Source organism: Anomaloglossus baeobatrachus, chromosome 3 (assembly GCF_048569485.1).
Source record: "Anomaloglossus baeobatrachus isolate aAnoBae1 chromosome 3, aAnoBae1.hap1, whole genome shotgun sequence".
Classification (NCBI taxonomy): Eukaryota; Metazoa; Chordata; class Amphibia; order Anura; family Aromobatidae; genus Anomaloglossus; species Anomaloglossus baeobatrachus.
Genome location: NC_134355.1, coordinates 664,182,115 through 664,207,320, shown reverse-complemented (window position 1 = coordinate 664,207,320; position 25,206 = coordinate 664,182,115). Strand labels below are relative to the sequence as shown.

The 25,206-nt window shown below is 48.6% G+C and overlaps 1 protein-coding gene across 1 annotated transcript in view; it reads left to right on the top strand.

The window, feature by feature from the left end:
* Positions 1 to 25,206, top strand: part of LOC142297394 (uncharacterized) — a 181,706-nt gene that overhangs the window by 53,788 nt on the left and 102,712 nt on the right. Inside the window, exon 8 of the mRNA XM_075341620.1 lies at positions 9,975 to 10,116. Within this exon, the coding sequence (XP_075197735.1) occupies positions 9,975 to 10,116 (142 nt within the window). The remainder of the gene's footprint in view (positions 1 to 9,974; positions 10,117 to 25,206) is intronic.

Here is a 25,206-nt window from a genome sequence, read left to right as displayed (position 1 = left end):
TCTGCTCCATGAAGAATGGAGCATTGAAGTCTTGAAGAGGAGTGCTCAGCCATGTACTCCTATTTCTTTGTCTTAGCAATTTTAAGGTCTCTAAGAGGGATGATTGAATACCCTATTATTCGCTTAGATGGATATCCGGCGAATACCTCGCCGCTATTCGACCCGCATTGTAAGTCTATAGGAAACTCGAATAATGTTACGTTGAACCTGTCGGTGACATGTGGTGACTGAGGAAAAGGCTGAAATTGATTGGAAAAGGCTGAAACAGAATGGGCACAGCCTGAAGAAGGTGCCTGACTGCATTTCTGGTGTCTTTGAATAACGTGCTCAGAGCAGCACGCGGCGTTTACGTAGTCACAAGAACAGCTCTCAAACTAAAGTAAAAGAGGGGAAATTGAGAAGAAACAGTTTCTAGTGCCTAACCACTAATAAAACATCAAATCAAGCCCCGACCTCCAAAAAAAAAAACTTTAGCATATGTTCACAAGTTTTGTTTTTTATATTTTTCCTTCTTTTCGATTAGAAAGGGCTGTAACTTATACATTATATTGGTGTCTGTCTCACACCTCCTTTTTTGAGACAAATTTGACAGCACTTTAACACTAGAACTACTGGACTCGTGACACCTACTAGAACTACATAGTGCGAAGTAGTCAAAATTACTACCTCAGTAGTTCTAGTGTTAGAAGGTCAGCTACAATGTGCCCATTGGGATGTTGACCTTGCCCTCCTCCTACTCCTCCACCAGCACCAGTGGCCCTGTATTCAAATGTAGGAAGGGCCACTTGCTGTCCTCAAATCTCAGACTTCTTAGGGCTCCCAGGTGGGCCCTGTAACATACATTGGGGAGGGATGGCAGTCATTTGTAGTTTTCTGCGTCCCCTATATCATTAGTGTGAAAGTTGGAATACATACTCCATAACACTTTACAGTGCTATTGCTAATGTGGCCATTTGGGTGTTGGCCTTGCCCTTCCCTCCACCAACACCACCGGCTCCAACACCACCGGCTCCAGTGGCCCTCTATTCAAATTCTATTCAAATTATTCAGTAATGTCTGTTTTATGGACAAATGAATGCCATGCTGGGACATCGAAGCTGATGTTGTTGATGATGATTGCATCTGACCAAAAGCAGGTTGGGAGCAGGAGGCATCATCGCCTGCAGAATAGACCGCAATTTGTGAAGCATGCAGCACCGTGGAAGTGGCAGTTGTTTCACTCTGGGACTCAGGCTTTATTCCACTAGCTAACACCGAGGATTAAAAAAAATTCCGTTTCCCCAGGGGGGAATGGTTAAAAGACCATGTAGCACAGCATCAGAAGTTACTCCCAACAGCTTATTTTTTATAAAAAAAAAAAGGTAGGATAAGCAACAGGGCATAACATGCCAAGGAGTTTAATGCATTCATTTTCTCACACCGCCAAAAGGTCGCAGAAAGCCTCTGTTCCCACAAGCCAATACAGCAACATCTCAAGGGCTATCAATCGTGCAATGTGTGCAGTTATGGTTTCTGCCCTTGGGTGCGTAACGGGGTATTTTAGCTTCTTTTCAAAGGTCTGTGGTAAGAACAACTGAACGGAACGCTGGGACATCGAATCTATTGTTGATGATTGAGTTTGGCCAACATCAGCTTGGGAGAAAGAGGCATCAGCGCCACCTTCTTGCACATCAGTTTGGGAATCTGGCAGCCCAGGGGAAGTGGCAGAGTTTGGAGTCTGGAACTCAGGCTTTATTCCACTAGCTAACACTGTGGATTTAAAAAAATTCAGTTTCCCCAGGGGGGAATGGTTCAGACACTATGGAGCACTGCATCAGTAGGTACTCCCAAGAGTTGTTTTTTTTGTTTTTTTTTTTTTCTTTAAAAAAATTGGTAGGATTTGCAACAGGGCATAACATTCCAAGGAGTTTAATACATTCAGTTCCCCTAGGGTGTAGTGATTCAGACATCATGTAGCTAAGTATCACAAAATACTCCTAAAAGCTCCCAACAGTTATTTTAAAAAAAAAAAAAAATTGGTAGCATAAGCAACAGAGCATAACATACTACATACAAGCTAAAAAAAATTCTGGTTTTGCAGGGGGCCATGTGTAATACACAGTGGAGCACAGCATCAATAAAGAACACAAATAGAGACTACCTGACCAATTGTTCTAGACAGTGTAGCCTCGACAGTGCTTGTGCCAGTGCTTATTGTACAAAGGCTTGAAAATTATTGTCCTGTGTGATTGGGCCAAAAAATTACATGGCAGCAGCATAACAAGTTACATTAGTCATGCAGTGTCATTAGATGATGGAAGACAAAATAGTCTTGAATGAGAAACAATGGAACTTATTTGAACTTAAGAAATCCAAATTTTGGGGCTACACTTATTATTGGGTCTTGTTAATAGGCAATGAAGAAAAAACAAAAAGCCAGCACTAAATGTGCACTTCAGCACTAATAATTCCAAACTGTACTTATTATAAAAATGTTGAGATTTTTGGCAAAAAATTGCAATTTCTTGAGCTACCCTGCAACGTCACGGCAAATCTCATTTGGGGCAGTCTTACACTAAATATTTTTATAAAATGTGCCAACTGCCTCACATATTAATGGCGTAATTGGTCGGTGGCTGACCCCCACCCTGCTATGCACCCCAATTTGGGATGTATTCCACCTGTCTAGATTTTGGCGATTGGTGACTGTTCACATTCAGTCATCAGGCCTTGTCCACAGACTATTTACTTCATGCAGCATTTGCTCGGACCTGTCCCGCCCACAGCCATGACTCAGTCATGGGTACGGGATTGAAATAGACCAGGTGAGTGCTGCTAAGAGCAGTTCTACTATTCATATGTGAGGCCGTCTGGCACATTTTATAAAAATATTTTAGTGTAGGACTGCCTCAAATGAGATTTGCCGTGCGGTGGCGAGGCAGCTCAAGAAATTGCAATTTTTTGCCAAAAATCTCAACATTTTTAGAAGTACAGTTTGGAATTTTTAGTGCTGAAGTGCACATTTAGTGCTGGCGTTTTGTTTTTTTCTTGTTAATAGGCAGCCTGAGATACTCTGGGGCAATCAATCTATGGTTCAGTTTGATCATGATCAAACTGCACTTTCCGTGGATAGTTGTGTGTGTGTGACTATCTTTTATTATTGACCCCTGCTGAGCTGAAAACACGCTCCGACAATACACTCGCAGCAGCGCAAGCTAGCTCTTCCAAAGCCTATAACGCGAGGTCTGGCCAAGTGTTGAGCTTGGAAACCCAATAGTTAAAAGGAACAGTTGACTCGGAAAGCACGCTGATACGGTCACCTACATAGTCCCTCACCATCTTACTTAACTTTTCCCTCCTTGTCATTGTTCCTCCAACCGGTATCTGATTCGCAGTTGACGGTTTGTGGAAAATGGACCAGTTTTGACACATTAGTCCCCCACCTGTGTTGCCCCTACTATGCGTAGCCCTCTCTCGGAATCCTGTTGTGTGAGATGACACACTACCTCTGACGCCAGCATGATCTGAGGGTAATCATTTCATCAACTGCTCCACTACAGCCCTCTTGAATGTTTCCGTAGTACAATCCTTATTTGCCTCCACAAGTAGCAAAGTTTGTAGCGTGGGTCAAGGGAGGTACATAACCAGTATTTGTTGTCTGCCAAAATGTGGACTAGCAGACAGTCATGAAAAAGCACAGTTCATGTCACACTGCCTATGTGTCCCAGACGCCGAACTGGAAACCTTTGTCACTGCTAAGAATAAATTCTCTCCCTAAACCTCCTCTCCTCCTCAGTCTCTCTCTCCTCCTCCTGCTCCTCCTCAGGCCTCCATGCTGGACAGCCCTGAAGCTTGGGTTGTCAATCCCTTGGTTACCAACTTCAAAGCATTCCTGTTCTTAATCATCCTCCTCATCCTCATGATGCTGAACAAAGATGGCCTGAGCTTGTTGGCCAAGGTTGTGTGGATTACTAGCAACCATTGTGAAGTCTGGATCCACAGACAATTCGGGTGCACTGAACACTTTGGTCAGTCAGACCATCAAGAGAGCGTTTCAATAAACAAATCAGTGAAATGGTAACGCTGATAACAGCATCCTCACTGCTCACAATGTTGGTACAGTAATCAAAATTCTCCAAGACCTGACAAATGTCTGCAATCCACACCCAATCGGCAGCTGCGTCTGACGGGCATGTTCCAGCTGGAATTGGGATACTGCCCCCTGCTGCTCATGGATCCTTGCCAACATATGATAGGTTGAATTCCATCTCGTAGGGAGGTCACATATTAGTCTGTGATGAGGCAAGTGTAAGCGCTGCTGCAGCACTGCCAGGCCAACAAAAGAGGGAGATGACTTGCGGAAATGTACGCGAATACGCCGTACCTTGGTAAGTAGGTCTGGTATCCCAGGGTATTTCTTCAGAAAGTGCTGAACTACTAAATTTGCAACGTGGGCCATACAAAGAACGTGTACAAGCTTTCAAGCTTTAAACCCGCCACCAGAGTATGACCATTATCACACACTACCATCCCTAGACGGCGATCCAAAGGCTCAAGCCATTCATCTGTCTGCTCAGTTATTGCTTTCAAAAGCTCAGGTGCCGTGTGAGATTTTTCACCGATACAGAGCTTCAGTAGAGCGTGTTGACGCTTAGCCGAGGCAGTGCTGCAGAGATCCCAGCTGAGGAATGAGGTCTACGGTTGGACACCGGCAGATGTTAAAGAGGATACACAGGAGCCAGATGAAGAGTAGAAGGAGGAGGGAGTTGTTGCTGTGTAGGAGGCTACTGAAACTGTGATTGAAGTGGGCCCCGCTATTCTGGGTGTGGGAATTATATGGGATGTTGCCGGCTCAGACTCTGTACCAGCCACCACCAGGTTCACCCAGTGTGCCGTCTGTGAGATGTAGCGTCCCTGTCCACTTCCGCTTGTCCACGTGTCTGTGGTTAAGTGGACCTTCCCTGTTATGGCGTTGGTGAGAGCCCGTTTGATGTTTACGGACACATGATTGTGGAACGCGGGGACGGCACAACGAGAAAAATGGCGTCTAGGCACAGAGTACCAATGTTCTAACACCGCCAAAATGTCGCGGAAAGCCTCTGTTCCCACAATCCGATATGGCAACATCTCAAGGGCTATTGCAGAACCCTGGGATATGCTACCCCCCCCCCCCCCCCAGGTAACTGAACCGGGCACGGCCACCTGTGACCACGGCTACCTTCTAGGGTACCACACCACCCATAGACTCAGGGACACCGCCTCATATATAGGACCCGGGAGAGGGCACAGAGAAGTAGCCTACCCCACAAGGGACCGCGAGACCTGTCATACTGAGCCCGGAAATACAAAGGAGCGGAGCTCCGCAGGTCACCAACAGCTTCAGGCAAGGGGACCATCAGCTCTGCATGTGCACGGAGGGCTCAACTGGGACTCACATCAGCACTGGGACAAAGGAAAGTCGGTTGACCAGCCGTGCCAAACTGCACTTGCAACATCAAGTGAGTAAATATCAGTTAATCTGCAAGAACTGTGTCGTGTCTATTACTGGCGAACCACAAGGCGCAGCACACCTACATGGGACTTAAGCCCATACTGGCGGAGGGTGCAAACACACTTGCTGCTATACCATCTGTCCCTAAAACCACAGCAGCGGCGGGACATCTTATTACCGCAACCCGCCAGTGGCGTCACAAGTGACATACAAAATAACTCTGTTACCGAGTGCCCCCCCCCAGGTAACTGAACCGGGCACGGCCACCTGTGACGGTGAACCCAATTATTCCCCACCCGGAACCGAGTATCCCAAGGGCCTGGGGTGTGGCAGCGCTCTCCACTATCAATCATGCAATGTGTGCAGTTATGGTTTCTGCCCTTGGGTGCGTAACTGGGTATTTTCGATTCTTTTCATAGGTCTGTGGTAAGGACAACTGAACAGAACACTGGGACACCGAAGCTGATGTCGTTGATGATTGAGTTTGGCCAACATCAGGTTGGGAGAAGGAGGCATCAGCGCCACTTTCTTACAGACCACTTTGGGAAGCAGGCAGCCCAGGGGAAGTGGCAGAGTTTTGAGTCTGGAAATCGTGTTCTTCACCTACAGCTGTCAATCACCTAGTGGTGTGCTTGGCTAACATATGGTTTCTCATGCTGGAGGTGCCCAAGCTGGAAGTATTTTTGCCTCTTTTAAGCTTGGTCTGACAGATTTGACAAATGGCTACCGTTTCGTCTGAAGGACTCTTGGAATAAAACTCCCACACAATCGCACCACGGACCCTTGGACTCTGAGATGCCATAGGTGGTGTCATGTGCACAGTTGATTGACTTCGGCAGTGGTCAAAACCTATGTCTTACAGCCTAAGGGTATGTGCGCACGTGTGCGTATTACATGCAGTTACGCTGCGTTCTGCACCGCAGCGTGACTGCATGCGTCCCCTGCACAATCTATGGAGATTGTGCAGGAGACGTGCGCACGTGGCATGTTGGAACGCAGCGATTCGGCTGCTTGCCGAATCGCTGCGTTCTAAGAAGTGACATGTCACTTCTTTCGTGCGTTCTCCATGCTGTCTATAGGGAGAGGCAGCATGCAGAGCGCATGAATGTGCCGGCTCCATGCGCTTCAGAACGCAGCTTTTCAGCTGCGCTCTGAAGCGCACATTTTCGGTGCGGTGCAGAGCGCACACGTGCGCACATAGCCTTATTGCGGACTATGGGCACATGCTCCTCTGCACTGCTGTTCTCGCAATCCATGCACCCCGTCCATTTTGGATCAGTCACCTTATCGACCATATCGTCTTCAAATTCCTGAAGGTCAATATCTTCGGGAATGGAGGTTTCAGGCTGACCTGAGGGTAACTGTGTCTCATCATCCTCTAACACTTCCACCTGATTACCCAGCATGTCACGGCCAACAACATGACTTTATTCTGGCCTTGGGTGCACAAAGATCTGTGCATCACTGCACACCACGGCCTCACCTGCGTTGGTGGCGTTGTGCGGTGAGAGGCAAGAAAAGTCAAAGGGTCCCGTAAAACAGTTCCACAGAGTAACCTGCTTTGGTGCCCTATGTTTCCTTAGAATACTGATGTTGTGAGGAAGGATGCCAAGGCTGAGGATTCGATGGGCCAGACTCTGTGCTACTCAAGTCTGTCTGTGTGGACCCTTAGGATTTGCTACTCAGCAAGTAACTGGAGGCATTTTCTGCTAGCCAACTCGTTACCTGTTCGCACTGTTCAGAGTGCAAGAGTGCTTTCCCACGTGAAGAAAATTGGGATCGGAAGGCAAAGGTAGATAAAGCAGGAACTTTTTTCTTTGGCTCGATCACACTGCTTGGGCGACCACCACTGTCTCTACTACCTCGTCCAAGGCCCTTACCCCCTCTTTTTCCCATTTTTTTTGGTTTGATTATTCAAGGTGAATACTATAACGTGACCTTTTGTACAGGCAGTGGAACAGCACTTATGCCGGGTTGTTAAACTTGCATTAATAGTTTCTCATGATAGCTGTTTCTGTAAGTCTAAAAACCAAAGGGTACCTTTATTGGACAAACTACCACATGGAGGAGTCGACAAAGATGTTGTGAATGTCTTTCAGCCCCAAAAGAAAACAGGGTTTGACAACACTTTTCTTTTAGTATTGGTTTATAGCACTCAGACTGTGTTTTAGTAAGAGCAAGGCACTATGTAGGTGCTGTAAGATATGAAGCCCCCAAAATTTAAACTAGGTGGCTGATAGGAAGGTACTGGCCTTGAGGCACAATTACTGACCCTGACACAAAGTATTAATAAAAATTGGGTAACACTCAGACTGTGAATTGAGATGGTGGCTGACAGGCACTACTCTACACCTGAACCCCTTGTTTTTACATTTTTTACACAGCTGCTAGCACAGTGGACATTGTCTTCAGCCCTTATAAGGACTATTTTGGATTCTGCAGCAGGAACACTATCTTATAGAACAAACTGCACTGTCCCTATACCTGTTTCTATGCCTTACACAGTCGCTAACAGGTATTGCTAAATAGCTTCAGCCCTTAGAAGGACTAGTATTAGTTGGCTGGAAAAATGCTGTACCGCACACAAAGCAGTCTCACTACACCGGCAGCTCAGGAATGAATGCTTGCACACAATATGGTGGCTACCTTATATAGCCCCTATGACGCTGTGCAGCCAAGCCAATCACAGTAACGCCACAACAAAGATGGCTGCGGCATTACTGTGAGGGCAAGCAACGTCAGATGTGTTCATTGGCTGGAAAAAGGCGCCAGGAAGTCCAGAAACACAAATGAAAGTACCGGAGCGAATACCATATTAGCCGTCGGATAGCGAATACCTCGGATACCCTATTATCTGTCGGATACCGAATAGTGGTGAATACATTCGCTCATATCTAGTCTCTACCAATCAAAACTTACTTTCAAAACTTTTTTGTAGCAGTGCAACACTAAATAACTTTTAATGTTTAAAACACTATACCATCATCATTAGAGGATTGTTTTGAATACTTTGATGTGTCCAGTGCGTATGTTGACTATTATGCATTTCATGATTACATAGGTTGAAAAAAGACCTAGGTCCTTCTAGTTCACCCTTCCTCCACAAATTATATATTTTGTCACTAAATCCTTTATAACGACAATGTTGTGTGCACTGAGGAAATCATCCAGCCTCGATATAAAAGCTGTTATAGTATTTGCCATTACTACTTCTTGTGGTAGTGTATTCCACAGTCTGACTGCTCTAACTGTAAAGAACCTTTTCCTATTTAACTGTCGGAATCGCTTTTCTTCCACTCGCAGTGAGTGCCCCCTGGTCCTTAGTATTGTCTTCGGAAGAAATAAGTCATGTGCCAGTCCTTTATATTGACCACACATGTATTCATACATATAAATGAGATCTCCTCTGAGACGTCTTTTTTTTTTTTTTTTTTCTAAGCTAAACATATCTAACTTTTTCAATCTGTCGTCATATGGGCGGCCTCCATTTCTTGCAATAACCTAGTTCCCCGCCTTTGAACTTACTCTAATGCGGGCTTTACACGAGACTATCTATTGTGTGATAGATCGTCGGGGTCACGGTTTTCATGACGCACATCCGGCATCGCTTGCGACGTCTGCCCGTGTGACACCTATGAGCGTCTGTAAATGATCGCAAATCTCTTACGAATCGCGAGTCGTGTACAGGTCGCTCATTTTTAAAAAATTGTTTAATCTTCTTTGAGCCGGTTGTTCATCGTACCCGGGGTAGCACACATTGCTCCGTGTGACACCCGGGGAACAATGAACAGCAGCTTACCTGCGTCCCGTGACACCCGCCGGCAATGCAGAAGAAAGGAAGTGGGCGGGATGTTTACGTCCCGCTCATCTCTGCTACTATTGGCCGGCGGCTGTGTGACGTCGCTATGACGCTAAACAACACTCCCCCTTCAGGAAGTGGATGTTCGCCGCCCACAGCGAGGTCGCTCATCAGGTAAGTACGTGTGATGGGTGTTTAATGACTTTGTGCGACACGGGCAGCGATTTGCCCGTGACGCACAAACGACGGGGGTGGGTACGATCGCTCGTGCAATCGCACGATAGAACGCACCATGTACAGCCCGCATAACTTCTAAATATCCTTTTTTAAAATCTGGAGCCCAAAACTGGATCCCATATTCCAGATGTAGCCTTACAAGTGTGAGGGAATACAATCCATTTTGTTCTTATAGAAACAATCTTTTCTTATAAATGAATGATGTCATAGGGCTCAGCTAACAGTGATGGGCGGGGAAGTTACATATTTCTATACACACACCTGAGGCTCTTAATGGTGCATAGTTCTGAGGAGTTATTTCTTTGTTTGCGATACTACATAAACGGGTCACATGATGTAATAAAACAGAAAATTTCAGTACACCAACTTGCTGATTTTGCTACCTTGATTTCTTTTTCACATTTCCTACTGCTTTTTATTAATGATTCACTTTTTCCTGAGAATTTTACATGTAGTTTTATTTTTTAGGAAAAATCAGAATTTGGACCATTTTTCCATAATGAAAATTTAATAGTGATCATCACAAACCTTTTTGTTGCTGGGGTGGAGACAACCTCAACCACTCTACGATGGAGTCTTCTTCTAATGATGAAATATCCCGACATACAAAGTAAGAAACTTGTAATCACTCCAAACAATCTTACAATCAGAATTGTATCTTTATTAGTGATGGGCAAATTCATGGATATATGGGTACACCGACCCAGTACCCCCCCCCCCCCTATCCTTCCCCCATCAAAAAAATACAATTTGATTCGTGAAGTTTATCTCAAACAATAAACCTCGTATGTCCATGGGGACCCGAACATGTGTGCTGTAAAATAGAGCTAGTAAGGGCTAGGGGGCTGCAAAGCGGGAGAATTATACTTACCGAGTCTCCCACATGTACAAATTATTTTAAAATGCAATAACAGACGATCAAAACTTAGCATCTACACAGAAATGTTATAAATAAAAATGATAGCTCAAGATGCGAAAAATTAGCAGCTGAGCCCCAGATCCTGAAAAATTAGAACGCTAAATGTCTCAGAAAATGGCACCAAAAGCGAAATTCTTTTATGTACAAACCTCTAAATTTATTATTTCTTTTAACCCCTTAGATAAAAGTATACAGATTTGGTATCGACAAACTCATACCGACCTGAGGCATCATACTGACATTTTAGTTTTACCATATATTGAACAAAATGTGAATAAAATGTCCCAAAAACCATCGCGCAATTGCACTTTTTTTTTTTTTTTCAATTTCACCACTGGTTATTTTTTTTTCCCCATTTTCCAGTACACTATATGGTAAAACTAATGGTTTCATTGAAAATTACAACTTGTCATGCAAAAAATAAACCCTCATTTGGCAAGATTGACAGATAAATAAAAAAAAAAGTTATGGCTCTTGGAATAAGGGGAGGAAAAAATGAAAAACTTAAAACGTCTAGGTGTGAAGGGGATAGGGGGCTAATGACAGCTGTAATGTGACAAAAAAAAAAAATCACAGCTGTCATTAAGCCCAACGTTAATGGGCGAGTCTAGGAGACCTTCCTAATTACTAACACTGTACCATTTTTTTTTTCTAATTTATTTTTACAATTCCCAACCAATCATATATGCTAAAGGCCCTGTTACACAAAATGACGTATTTAACGATATATCTCCGGTGTCACGGATTCCATGATGCACATCTGGCATCGTTAGCGACGTAGTTGCGTGTGACCACAAGGAGCGAGTGTTAACGATGGAAAATACTCACCAAATCGTCCATCATTGACATGTCGTTCATTTTCAAAATATCGTTGATTGTAGAGGTCGCAGGTTGTTCGGCGTTCCCGAGGCAGCACACATCGCTGTGTGAGACACCTCGGGAACGATGAACTACAGGTTGCCTGCGTCCGACGGAAATGCGGAAGGAAGGAAGTGAGCGGGATGTTATGGCCGCTCATCTCCGCCCCTCCGCTTCTATTGGGCGGCCACTTAGTGACGCCGCACGAACCGCCCCCTTAGAACTGAGGTGGTTCGCCGGACACAGCGACGTCACTAGCCAGGTAAGTCCATGTGACTGGGCCTAGCGATTTTGTGCACCACGGGCAGTGATTTGCCCATGACGCACAAACGACGGGGACAGGTGCTTTCACCAGCGATATCTCAAGCAATATCGCTGCGTTTAACACCCCCTTAAAGGTGTGACTGCAACCATCCCACTGTCAGAGGGTGGGCAGGGAAAGCAGTGAATATGCATGAAAACTAATGAGTAGACCTGAAAGTAGTGTGACAGTGGTGTGGGAGACTCAGTAAGTGTAAATCTTCTGCTTTGCAGCCCCCTACCCCTTAATAGCACAATTTTACAGCACACGTTTGGGTCCGCATAGATTTATAAGGGGCTCGTTTTCTAATGTAAAGCTTAGCTGCCTAACCACATTATATATGTATATGTTGTATTCTATTGGTCCGTGCTGGTTTGGCAAACCTGAATATCCACAGGATCACTCATCATTAGTTAGGGAGTTAGAATTGCTAAATGTTCATCAGCTATCTCTAATTTTTCCAAGTAATTTTACTTAACCAATTTTTTTGGGACACCTTACATTTGAAGTGACTTTGAGAGTCCCAAAAATGATACCATTTTAAAAACTGCACTCCTGGGTGCTCAAAGCCACATTCTAAAAGTTTATTAATCCACTAGGAATGAAAGTAATGTGGAAGGAAAAATATTGAAAATTTTACTTTTTCGCTCATCTCATTGAGGGATAACGAACTGTAGTGCCCCTGAGCCACTCAGGGCACTAGTAGGTGCTGCATCCTCACCAGGATGCAGGGCCTACCCCCAGGTACCTGGAACACCAGTGCCAATGACATTTGCACACACCAAAATCCTAGTTACCACTCCACACCAGAGGTAATTGGCTATTCAGACCCAAAAGGGGATAGCCACCTAGAGGGCAGAGCCAGTCCACGGAACTAGACAACCTGGGGGAGGTGACTGCAGTAGTCGAGTCAGGAGAGTGAAAGGAGAGAGACGTGTGTTGCGGATGGGGGCCAGACCACTGCCAGGGGGTGGTCGGATCCGGGTTTGTTACTGTGGCTCGAGTGGCAGCCGGACCCGGGCTGTGTTGGGCCGGGGTGTGTGCGGTGATGATGATGGGGGCGGTACTGCCGGGTGTGTGAGGGGATGATGATGGGTGCGGTAGTGTCGGGGTTTGTGCGGGGATGAGGATGGCGGCGGTACTGCCGGGGTGTGTGTGGGGATGATGTGTGCGGTAGTGTCGGGGTGTGTGCGGGGATGATGGTGCGGGGATGATGTGTGCGGTAGTGCCTGCGTGTGTCTCTCGCGCTCTCTCTCGCACGCTCTCTCTCGCACGCTCTCTCTCGCACGCTCTCTCTCGCACGTGCTCTCTCGCACGCGCTCTCTCGCGCGCTCTCTCGCGCTCTCTCTCGCGCGCTCTCTCTCGCGTGCTCTCTCTCGCGTGCTCTCTCTCGCGTGCTCTCTCTCGCGTGCTCTCTCTCGCGTGCTCTCTCTCGCGTGCTCTCTCTTGCGTGCTCTCTCTCGCGCTCTTTCACTCTCGCGCTCGCTCTTGCGCTCGCTCTTGCGCTCGCTCTCGCGCTCTCTTTCGCGCTCTCTTTCGCGCTCGCTCTCACTTTCGCGTGCGTTCACTTGCTTTTTTTGCGCTCTCTCGCTCTTTTTACGCTCTCTTTTCGTGCTCTCAGACCTGGCGATGATCAGCTGATGCGGTCACCTGACGGCATCAGCTGACACTATAAGTCGAGCGGTGAGGCTGGCTTTTTACCGCCCAACCGGCTAAACTAACAGCTGATGCCATCGGACAGGAGTCTGCACAGACGTGTGTAGTGTTTTTTGTTTTTTTTGTTTGTTTTTTGCACTTATGCATCAGCTGATTGTATAAAAGCCATTTATACAATCAGCTGATGTGTCATGTGATTCAGGCCCTTGAACCTTACACATCATCTGATCCGTTTGCGTTCCAGCAAACCGATCAGATGATAATGGATCTGGATTGGACAGCGTGGGACCCTTGACCCAGGATTACTGTGGAGGGGGTTTCTTTATTTCAATAAAGATGGAATCACTAATTGTGTTGTGTTGTGTTTTATTTCTAATAAAAATATTTTACTATGTGTTGTGTTTTTTTTTTGTTTTGTTTTTTTTTTATCTGTACTAGAAATTCATGGTGGCCATGTCTAATATTATCGTGACACCATGAATTTTGGGCTTAGGGCCAGTTGATAATATACAGCTAGCCCCAACCCCATTATTACCCAGCGAGCCACCCGTCACCAGGGCAGCTGGAAGAGTTGGATACAGCACCAGAAGATGGCGCTTGTATGAAAGGGCAATTTTCTGTGGCGGCTGCGGACTGCAATTCACAGCGGAGGTGCCCACAAAGCTTGGGCACCCTGCGCTACAGATTCCAATCCTCAGCTGCCTAGTTGTACCTGGCTGGACGCAAAAGTTGGGCGAATCCCACGTCATTTTTTGGGGGGACAAAAAAACTCCTGCATACAGTCCAGGATGGAGTCTGCTGAGCCTTGTAGTTCTGCAGCTGCTGGCTGCTGTCTGTATGGAGAAGAACAGACAGCAGCTGCAGAACTACAAGGTTCAGCATCCTCCATCCAGGACTGTATGCTCGAGGAAGAGACAGGGGGAGCAGAACTACAAAGCTCATCATGCTCCATTCACTAGTGTATGCAGGAGAGGAGACAGCATCTGCAGAACTACAAGGCTCAGCATACTCCATCCAGGACTGTATGCAGGAGTTTTTTTGCCCCCCAAAAAAATGACGAGGGCTTCGCCATATTTTTATATGCTAGCCTTGTACAGCAGGCACCTACGGCCTGCCCCCAACCCCCAGCTGCCTATTTGTACCCGGCTGGGAACCAATAATATAGGGAAGCCCATTTTTTTTTTTTTTTTTATTTCATGAATTTCATGAAATAATTAAAATGACATGGGCTTCGCCAAACTTTTGTGTCCAGCCAGGTACAACTAGGCAGCTGGGGATTGGAATCCGCAGCACAGGTTGGCCCGAGCTTTCTGGGCCCCTCCACTGTGAATTGCAGTCCGCAGCCGCCCCAGAAAATGGCGCTTTTATAGAAGTGCCATCTTCTGGCACTGTATTCAACTCTTCCAGGGGCCCTGATGCCAGGTGGCTCGCTGGGTAATAAGGGTTAATACATAGCTTTATTTTACTAGCTAGTATTAAGCCAGAGATTCTTAATGTCAGGCAAGTTTGACCCGGACATTAAGAATCTCCAATAAAGGGTTAAAAAAAGACACCACACGGAAAAAATAGAAATAAATACACAGACACACTTAGAGACTCCATGTTTATTACTCCTTCTCACCCCTCCACGATCCTTGTCTTCTTTCTCCTTCAACCCATGCAGCTCTACTACATCAGACAGCACTGCATGGGAGGAAGAACGCTGCTGCTCCCGTGCAGTCTAATCACTCAGTGAGTGAGCAAAGGCTGCGGGTTGGTAAGCGGTGATGTCCCAATAGTAACCTGACAGGCGGGTTACTATAGCAACAGTGATCTCCGATCACCTGATTCCCGGCGCCGCTATTCACCAGCTGTGGCATCCAGTCCCTGCATGTGGGCTGACTCTGTAAAGAGCGCCAACATGCAGAAATGGGAAGCCGACCATGTGCTAGAGCATCTCGCCAATACACGGAGATGCTTGAACAAGCACCGCGTACTGGAGAGATGCACTGACAGGACCTAGCATGACGTCATAGCCATGTGACCAGTCTGTAGCCAATGAGATAATACACACATGACTGGTCACATGCTATGACATCACGGAAGGTCCTATCATAAGTGCTGGTTACCGGGAGGTCGCAGCGATGATCGAAAGGAGAAGCGGCGGGAGACTGAGTGCAGGACGCATCGCGGGGACCTGTAAGTATAATGGCAATGTTTATTAACTCTGTGTATATGTATAATGTGTTTGTATGTGTTTGTGTTTGCCTGCCATTGTTTTCAATGGGGTTCGAAGGTGTTCGCCGCACACACCCACCGTTCGACGAACAGAACTCTAACATTAGGGGGGGTGGCTCATCATTACTCCTCAGGTTACTAACACAACAACTGAGTGAGTAGAAGGAACCAATTACACAGCAATCCCTTGTGTGGTCTACCTTCTTTCCATGCCCAAAAAAATCATCAATCCCCTGGGGCCTGGCCCTACTTGTGGAGGGCCCAACATCCAGGCTGCCACCAACACCAGCCCCAGTAGTGAGAACTGTGCAGCGGCGGTTCCCTTAAATAGCCACAACTTGCAAGTGGCATCATAACAAAAACTTTTATTTCATCTCCCCTATAAATATACCCCTTTTAACAGTGACCTCCCCCCTCCCCCCAGGGTAACGGAACCGGGCATCGGCCACCCAGTGACATTTTCCCAGCAATACATTGCCCGGGACTGAGTACCCCATAGCCCTGGGGCGACACACATGGCCCATGCCTGACTGCTGCGCCATGTCACTATGAGAACTCTAGGGCAATTGATGACATTTTCTTGTTGTCCACTCCTAATTTTGGGAACTGGGAATTGGTGCTCATAGTTGGATGTCCTTGTTCTGTGTTGACTGTAGCATTAGGGCTTTCAAGACTGTCAGCTATGCAGTTACATTTCACTCATCTACCTCTTACTATCCTTTAAATGTGTCTAGCAATAAGTCTATGAAACGACAATCTGGTTTTCCCAAACAACCATAAGAAACATGATTATTCCCAGATAAGGAGCACCATAACAGAGGGGTTCCTTCAGGAATACCTCGCACCTTTTGGACTCATCATTCCTGTGCCGTAAATCCCACAAATCGTCAGACTAAATAACCAAGGTTGTAATTGAAGGATCAATAGCCTGATGGTTCACCTGAACTAGATTAACCCAACATCAAGGACCTCACCAATGCCACTATCCATAAAGACCTGTAAACTACCACACTCCTATATAAATTTGGAAATTTAGGGAGGGTGGGTAGAACTAGTCTTGCGGCAAAGAGAGCGGGTCACTGGGCACCCATGTCAAGTACTAGCCTATGAAGTCCACTATCTCCATCTGCCTCAAAACCCTCGTCATTCCAGTCTCTGCCCATTGCTTGGGCTTGGCGTTCCGGCTGTTACTATATTTTCATTTTCAGAGAAACTATATCTGGCTACAATTGTTCTGCTAAACTCTAATTCATGCTGACTGCAGTTTGGGCAGTATAAATCAGATGACCAATTCATCTCACCCAGGCAGTTTCAACCCATTTTAGGCTTTTGAAGAGATTGTCCCATATTTTATATTGATAGCATATCCTAGGATAGGTTAACATTATTTGATACAGATGCGACACTCTGCACCCCTGCCATTAGCTGTTCCTGAGGTCAGTGGTAGGCTGAAGTGATCAATTAAACCACAGAACTACGAAGCTCATCAGCAGATTCACCCTTTTTTCATTTGAGAACAGCTGACTGACCGGGTGCCAGTTGTCGCACCTCTACAAATCTGATAACCTGTCCCAAGGATAGGACATCAAATAAAGTACCACACAACATTTGGAGTATCCCATATGACAATATAATCCTCTTTGGTTAAAAATGCTCCTTTTTAAGAAGGCTTAAAGCAATGTTATTGTGCTCTGCTTGTTAGAATTGGTATGTATATGGGTATGTGCACATGTTGCTTTTCCACTATTTTTTTCTGAACATTTTTGTTGCAGAAAAATGTACAGCATTTTACTGTACGAGGAAAGTGAATGAGATTTTTGCGATCTCATGCACATGGTACTTGTTTTAAATCTGCAGCACATCAATCCTGAGGGGAAACTTGAAGTCAGGATGCTGTAAGAGCTAAAACAGAGAATTCAACCCTGCGACTCTTTTTTTATTATTATTATTATTATTATTATTATTATTATTATTATTATTATTATTATTATTATAGCGCCATTTATTCCATGGTGCTTTACAAGTAAGAGGGTATACGTACAACAATCATTAACAGTACAAAGCAGACTGGTATAGGAGGAGAGAGGACCCTGCCTGCGAGGGCTCACAGTCTACAGGGAAAGAAGGGCAGTGAGCCCCATAGGGGTGAATGGACCCCATGACGATCGGGAGGGTGCAAGGTTAGGAAAGGGTTAATTGGTTTACATGGGATGGGGGATATATGGGACTATAGGATTGGTAGAAGGGAGCTGTAAGGGGATTGGAGGGGAGCAAGGAAGGGGTGGGGGGTTGTGAGAGGTATAAGAGAGGGGGTGTACTGATTACCTCCCCTTTTGTCGCCTGAAATTTGTGTCCCCAGGACGTATTGCTGCCTGCCATGGCTGCCCTTGATGAGCTGATGGAGATGGTGCGGGGGGCCTCCGAGGTGTTAGGGGTGGACGCTCTGCGGCAGCAGCTGGCAGCGGTCTGTGGGGCTGGAGCGGCGCTGCCTGCTGCTCCTGCGCCCGGGCCGTTGCTACGTGCTCGGCGGGCGTGACCGCCGGAGCGCTACTCCCCCAGCTGGAGGGGGAGAATGAGATCACGGAGCCGCTGCGGGGACCCTCCGGGGCGGCGGAGCCCTTCTACTCACCAAGTGGAGCTGCCGGCCACCGGGAGGAATCCGCGTCGGAGATCCCTCGGGTCGGGGGTGGGCGGAGCCTCGGCGAGGCCCACTTCCGGTCCGCGGCCTGCACAGCCCCAGACCGGAGCGGTGATAACAGCAGCCCCCAGTGATGTGCCGGCTGGGGGTGGCGCTCGGCGTGCCGGATTGACGGAGGAGACTCCCTGCAGGCCGCAGGGGAGAGCTACAGGATGGAGGGCAAGAGCGGATGAGAGCGGCAAGGGCAGGAGATCGGAGGAGGGGTACGGTGGCCTGCAGGCACGGATGAGATCGGTAATCACGGTCCCCCCCCGGCGAGGATCGGGCTGGGGGGTGTTCCCAGCGAGGATCAAGTTCTGCACGGCCGTCCTGCAGTCGGCAAGGAGGGAGCCCGCTGAGAGCGACAGGAGAAGTGGTGGCGCAGCAGTCTGCCATGATTACAGCGAGGAAGGACGGCGGCAGGGCGCCACGGCGGGCAAAAAGGAAGAGGTCTAGCAGGAGTCGCCCGGACGAGCAGGGTGCGGTGACCGTGGGGGTTGACGGCTGCCAGGTGCGGGCTGTCCCCTCGCTGGTCCCCCCGGACGATTTCGGCAGCTCGTCAGACTCCGGCGAAGAAGAAGGAGCAACGGCAGCGGCGGGTCGGACAGAGCGGCAGCAGGAAGATCGTGGCACGGCTGTTCCGGCGTCGGTTCAACGGCAGCCTGGTGAGCGGACGACAGAAATGTTTCATGCTGTGGGTAGCGCGGGCGGGGGTCCCGTCGCGGGAAGCGTTGCGCAGGGGGCGAGTGCGGTCGGACAGTCTGGTTTACCGGGCCCGGAGTTTTGGGGGCAGCTTTTAGGGGTGTTGCAGGGGTTGTCTGCGGAACAGGTTAGTCGGATTGGGCCTGGGGCTCCGGTGGGGGCGTGGGTGGGCCCCACGGAGGTGGTGCAGACAGAAGCGTCGGTGCGCGAGGTTGCGGCGCGGGACCCTACCTCGGCGGTAGGTACGGGACAGGCGGCTGGTGGGGCGGCTGACGTGGGTGCGAGTAAGGAGGTGGAAAAAGATAAAGAAAAGGAGGATGAGGTTGTGCGTTTGGATGATAGGGCGCGGAGTGAAATTTATGTGTGTTTTGAAGGTCAGTTAGGGGTTCATTTGAAAAAGGAGGTGAGGGAAAAGATTTGGAAAGGGGAGTATGTGGAAATTTTTCCCTGCTTCCCTTGGAGAAGTTTAATTTGGATAAGGTGAAACCCAGTGATACAAAAAAAGAGAAAGAGGATGAGGAAAAACGGAGGTATAGGTTAATCCCGAGGACGTTTACTAACTGGCTACATGCCTTTGCGATCTTAGCCAGCGTGATCGGGGAAAAGGAGCCGGAGCATTGTTCCGCCCTATTTGGATATATGGAGGCAATAGGGGAAGCGTATAGAGTATACGGTGGTTTAGGGTGGCTAAGATATGATGAGCAGTTCCGGCAACGGAAGGCTCTGCGGCCGGGTGTCCAGTGGGGCCACAAGGATATTTCTTTGTGGATGCGGTTAATGACGGCTCCGGCTCAGCCCTTTCGAGGGGGTGCCGGGAGCCCGGGTGCGAGTGGCGGGTCCTCGGCTGGACAGAAAAAGGGAGCTTGTTGGCAGTATAACGAGGGACAGTGTAAGTTCGGGGCCTCGTGTCGGTTCAAACACGAGTGTTCCGGATGTGGAGGGTCCCACCCTCTTGCCAGGTGCTTCAAGAAAGGGAAAGGAAAGGCGGGGGAGGGGTCTGGAAAAAGGGAGGACGCCAGTGAGGGTAGAGGCGATGCTTCCCTATTTAAATAGATACCCAGATGTTCGGGCGGCGGAGTTGTTGGAACGTGGTTTTACGGAGGGCTTTTGGATTCCGTTTGAATCTGAGGCGCCGGCGTTTCGCCCGGGAAACTTGAGGTCCGCAAAAGAACACCCGGCGGTGGTGAAGGAAAAGCTGCAGAAGGAGGTGGAGTTGGGAAGGATGGCGGGCCCATTCCAGGACCCGCCATTCTCCAATTTACGGATTTCCCCCCTTGGGGTGGTGCCTAAGAAGGAGCCGAACAAATTTCGGCTCATTCATCAATTATCTTATCCGGCGGGATTGTCGGTGAATGATGGGATATCACCAGAGTTGTCGGCGGTATGTTATGTATCGTTCGATAGGGCCTTGGAGCTGGTAAGGGTTGCAGGGCGGGGGGCCCTGATGGCAAAGGCAGATGTAGAAGCAGCTTTTCGTTTACTCCCGGTGCATCCAGAGAGCTTTCATCTCTTAGGGTGTATGTGGGATGGTGAATACTATGTGGATCGTTGCCTGCCGATGGGCTGTTCCATTTCGTGTGCGTATTTTGAGGCATTCAGTACGTTTGTGGAATGGGTAGTTAAGGAGGTGGCAGGAGTCCATTCAGTGATTCACTATTTGGATGACTTCTTTTGCGTGGGTCCGGCGGGCTCTTCGGTTTGCTCCTTGTTGTTGTTTACGTTAGAGCGGGTCGCGCGGAGCCTGGGTATTCCGTTGGCAAAAGAAAAGACAGAAGGGCCGGTGACGGCGTTATGTTTCTTAGGTATCGAAATTGATACACTGGCAATGGAATGCCGGTTGCCGGAGGGGAAGCTTTTGGATTTGAAGGCGTCGGTGCGGTTTTTGTCTCAGGCCAAGAAGGTGCGGTTGCGGGATTTGCAGTCAGTGCTCGGGAAATTGAATTTCGCTTGTCGCATTATGCCGATGGGGCGGATATTTAATAGGAGACTGGCGGGCGCAACTGCGGGGGTAAAAGCTCCAAATCATTTTGTCAGAGTGACAAAAATGATGAAAGGGGATTTGTTGGTGTGGGAGGAGTTCTTGGACCGGTACAACGGTCGGACCCTTTGGATGAGCGAGGCATTGTCCAATAGCCAACTGGAATTGTACACTGATGCGGCTGGGGCGACAGGTTTTGGAGCAATTTTTCAGACGCGCTGGTGTGTGGGAAAGTGGCCGCGGCTTTGGGTGGAAGCAGGTTTGGTAAGGAATTTGGCGCTGCTGGAATTGTTTCCCATTATTGTAGCAGTGGAGTTGTGGGGCCCTGTTTTTGCTGGAAGAAGGGTTTGCATGCATTGTGACAACATGGCGGTGGTGCATTCCATCAACGCACTGTCGGCAAAATCCCCGCCAGTTGTGGGGTATTTAAGGCATCTAGTGTTGCGTTGCTTGGAGTTAAACATTTGCGTGGTGGCTCGGCATGTGCCTGGGATTCGAAACGAGGTGGCTGATGCGCTATCACGGTTTCAGTTTTGCAGGTTCAGGAAGCTGGTGCCGGAAGCGGACGCGGAGGGAGAACCTTGCCCGAACTGGCTGTGGGACCTGGCATCGGTATAGCATTTGAGGGAATTCGGAGATCGGTGTCTGAGGCTACTTGGTGCCGATATCAGGCGGTGTGGAAGGAATGGGCAGAGTTGGAAAGTAGGGAGTTCATGGAGTCGGGTTACAAGGGTCGAGTGTTGGGGGTACTGATGTTAATTAGTGGGGACTTTTCGGAAGGCAGGTCTATTTCGGTGATTGGTGGCAAGTTGGCGGCGTTGGCCTTTTTGTTCCAGATGCAGGGGGTTCGGGACGCGACTAAGGATTTTCTGGTGCGGCAGGCGATGATGGGTTTTCGGAAAGGGGCTCAGTTGCGGGACAGTAGACGGCCGGTGTCATTGCCATTGTTGGTGCGTTTAGTGGGGATTTTGGGGGAGTTGTGTTCGTCTCCTTATGAGCGGGTTTTGTTTTCGGTAGCTTTTGTATTGGCGTTTTTTGGGGCCTTTCACATTGGTGAATTGGTCAGCCCGACTAAGCAAGCGATGGGTGGTTTGCTGTTGGGGGATGTAATGCTGGGGGAGGATAGAGTGGAATGTCGGCTTCGCTTTTCAAAGACGGATCAGAGGGGCCGGGGGCGCTTAGTAGTGTTGTTCGCTTTACCGGGGCACCAGTTGTGCCCAGTGGTACAAGTGTCAGAGTTTTTAAAGGTGCGCGGCGGTTACCCTGGCGTTTTTCTTAGACATGCGGACGGATTGGCTTTGTCGCGGTACCAATTCAATGCGGTGCTGAAGATGGCTTTAGCAAGGGTGGGGGAGGAGCCACGTGAGTACGGGTCTCACTCCTTCCGGATTGGGGCGGCAACGGAAGCCGCCAGGTGGGGCTTGAGTGAGGATTGTATCCGGCGGATTGGGAGGTGGGAGTCTTCCAGGTTTCGCTTGTACATTAGGCCTCACTTGGTCAGGTGATGGCCCAGGGGTGGGGGATTCAGGGTTTGTGTTTGATGCTGGTTTGTGGTAATTTTCTTGTTCTGTTGCTGTTTTTATTCGTGGTCTTTGTATTTTGTAGGTCCATGCCTTGTGTGGATCCTCGGGCACTCCTATGTGTATTGGGGAGCGTTGCGGGCGGATGTGCGTCGTGACGGTCGGCAGCTTGGAGTGTCGGTGTCGGAAGCTCGAGTAAAGTGGCTCGGAATTCGGGGCATGACCTGGGGTAGAGTGCTCCCAGAGGTGGCTTATTATAGCCGTATGGATCGTGACCCTGATGTGTTAATTTTGCACGTGGGTGGGAACGATTTGGGAGTAAGGTCGGCGAGGGAATTGAAAAGGGACATAAAACTGGACCTGTTACATTTGTGGAGGGCGTTCCCGGGCATAGTTATCGTTTGGTCGGACATCATAGCTCAGACGCAGTGGCGTTTTGGGAGGTCGGTGGACCGTATTAATAGGGCTCGGAGCAAGCTGAACCGGGCTATTGGCAGGTTTGTGGCGAGAAATGGTGGGTTGGTGGTGCGGCATAGAGAATTGGAGGAGTCCACGGAGCAGTATCTAAGGAGAGATGGGGTTCATCTGACCGATGTGGGTCTGGATTTATGGATGTTGGGTTTGAGGGATGGCCTGGAGCAAGCACTGGGGGTGTGGGGGGCCCGGGCCAAGTAAGGGGTCACTTGGCCGGTCTGTGGCGGGGTGATAGGTCCGTCTGAGAGGTTGGGAGTACCGACAGTCGGTTTTTGGTACGAAGTCGCTCAAGGGGAGTGGCTTCGGAGTGGATGGGAACTTGTGGGCGGAGGTCCCGCAGGTTCTGGGTAGGGGTAATTAACGATGGAACGTTGTTACCCCTCACCTTGGGCCGGGTGGTCACGGCCGAGGTGGTCCTCTGGGCCGGTTTGGAGGTTACGGCCGGGGGGTTAGGAATGATGGTTTGCCTCTCGGACGGATCTATCGGTGTTTCTGGTTATACGGGTATATATGTACAAGGTTAAGTTTAACAATTGAGTGGCATGTTGGGCCACGAGTTTTGGTATATATATATATATACGGTAAATAAAACTGGCCATTCCTGCAATAAAGTCGTGGTTCTCGTCTTTATTTAGGTAGATATGGTACGGGGGTGTTTGGCATGTTAACCTGCTTATCCCTTATAGATGCGTCATGGGTGATGGTACAATAGGTGAGGACAGAGCTGGTTGTGCAGTGGTGTACTGGACTGAGAGTTATTGTAGGTTGTAGGCTTGTTGGAAGAGATGGGTCTTGAGGTTCCTCTTGAAGCTGTCCACAGTAGGGGAGAGTCTGATATGCCGAGGTAGTGTGTTCCAGAGTATGGGGGAGGCACGGGAGAAATCTTGGACGTGATTGTGGGAAGAGGAGATAAGAGAGGAGTAGAGAAGGAGATCTTGTGAGGATCTGAGGTTGCGTGCAGGTAGGCACCAGGAGACTAGGTCACAGATGTAAGGAGGAGACAGGTTGTGGGTGGGTTTGTATGTCATGGTTAATGATTTGAACTGGAGTCGTTGGGTGATGGGAAGCCAGTGAAGGAATTGGCAGAGTAGCGAGGTTGGGGAATAGTGAGTGAAGAGGTGGATTAAGTGGGCCGCAGAGCTTAGGATAGATTGGAGGGGTGCAAGAGTGTTGGAAGGGAGGCCAGAGAGCAGGAAGTTGCAGTAATCGAGGCGGGAGATGATGAGGGCATGCACTAATGTTTTTGCTGATTCTTGGTTAAGGATCCGTGAGATATTTTTGAGTCGTAGTCGGCATGAGGTGAAGAGGGCTTGGATGTGTGACTTGAAGGATAGAGCAGAGTCGAGGATTACTCCAAGGCAACGAGCTTGTGAGACTGGGGAGAGTGAGCAACCATCAACTTTGATGGAAAGGCTTGTTGGAGGAGATGAGTGAGGAGGAGGAAAGACAATGAACTCTGTTTTGTCCATGTTAAGTGTGAAGCCCGGTCGTCCCAGGGACATCAATCCCCCTTCAGGGATGCCACAGGTTCTTCTTAAACAAGGTAATAGGTAAGGACAGTTTTTATTTATATAAAATTGTGACGCCACTCACGGTTTTGCGGTCAGGGTTATGGAGGACCGCCGCTGCAGGTTTAGTGAACTTCTGGGGCTGATGAAGTCTGTAGTCTGTAGTAGTCTCCCGTGAGTGAGGCAGGCCCCAGGGTCTCAAGTGAGCAGGGTAGTGGGTCCAGGAATAATCCAGTCAGAGTCCAACATGTCTTTCAATTGATCTTTACTCACTCTTTGATTGTTTTGTGAGGTACCCGGGCGATGCTTCTTTAAACCAGTTGGAAACCAGGTGTCCTTCAGGCCGGTTTTAGGGTACCTGTTAACTCACCTTCCTAGCACTTCCTTGTTCAGATAACCCCTGACTTGAAGTACCGTGGGGTTCATCCAGGGAGTCACTGCTGCCTTTTCTCTTTTTTTGGCCCATTTGCCGGCAGCGTGGACCAAGTGAGATGGCTCCAGGCTTGATCCCCTTATGGGCCCCTTCGTTGCTGCTGAGGCTCGGACTCTAGATGGTTGGTGAGGGACTTGTAGTTCCCCTCACCGGCAGGTTTATCAGCTAGTTAAACTTGAGGCTACTCTAGGGACCTGTTCCCCGTATGTGCCTAGTCACTGGTAGTCCCCGTACTCGACTTACTCTCTCTCTCCGTCGTCTTTCTGACTGACTGGTAACCGTTCTCCCCCGCTATCGGCTACTCTATGCGCGCAGGGTCTGACTACTGTGAGCGCGCGTCTGCATCTCCTAGCAACCGCCGCTCACCACTACCAGACTGGCTCGCTCCACTCCTTTTCTGACAGCCTCTGCACTTTAACCTCCAGCCCCTCCACTACATCCCTTGATAAGAATTGAA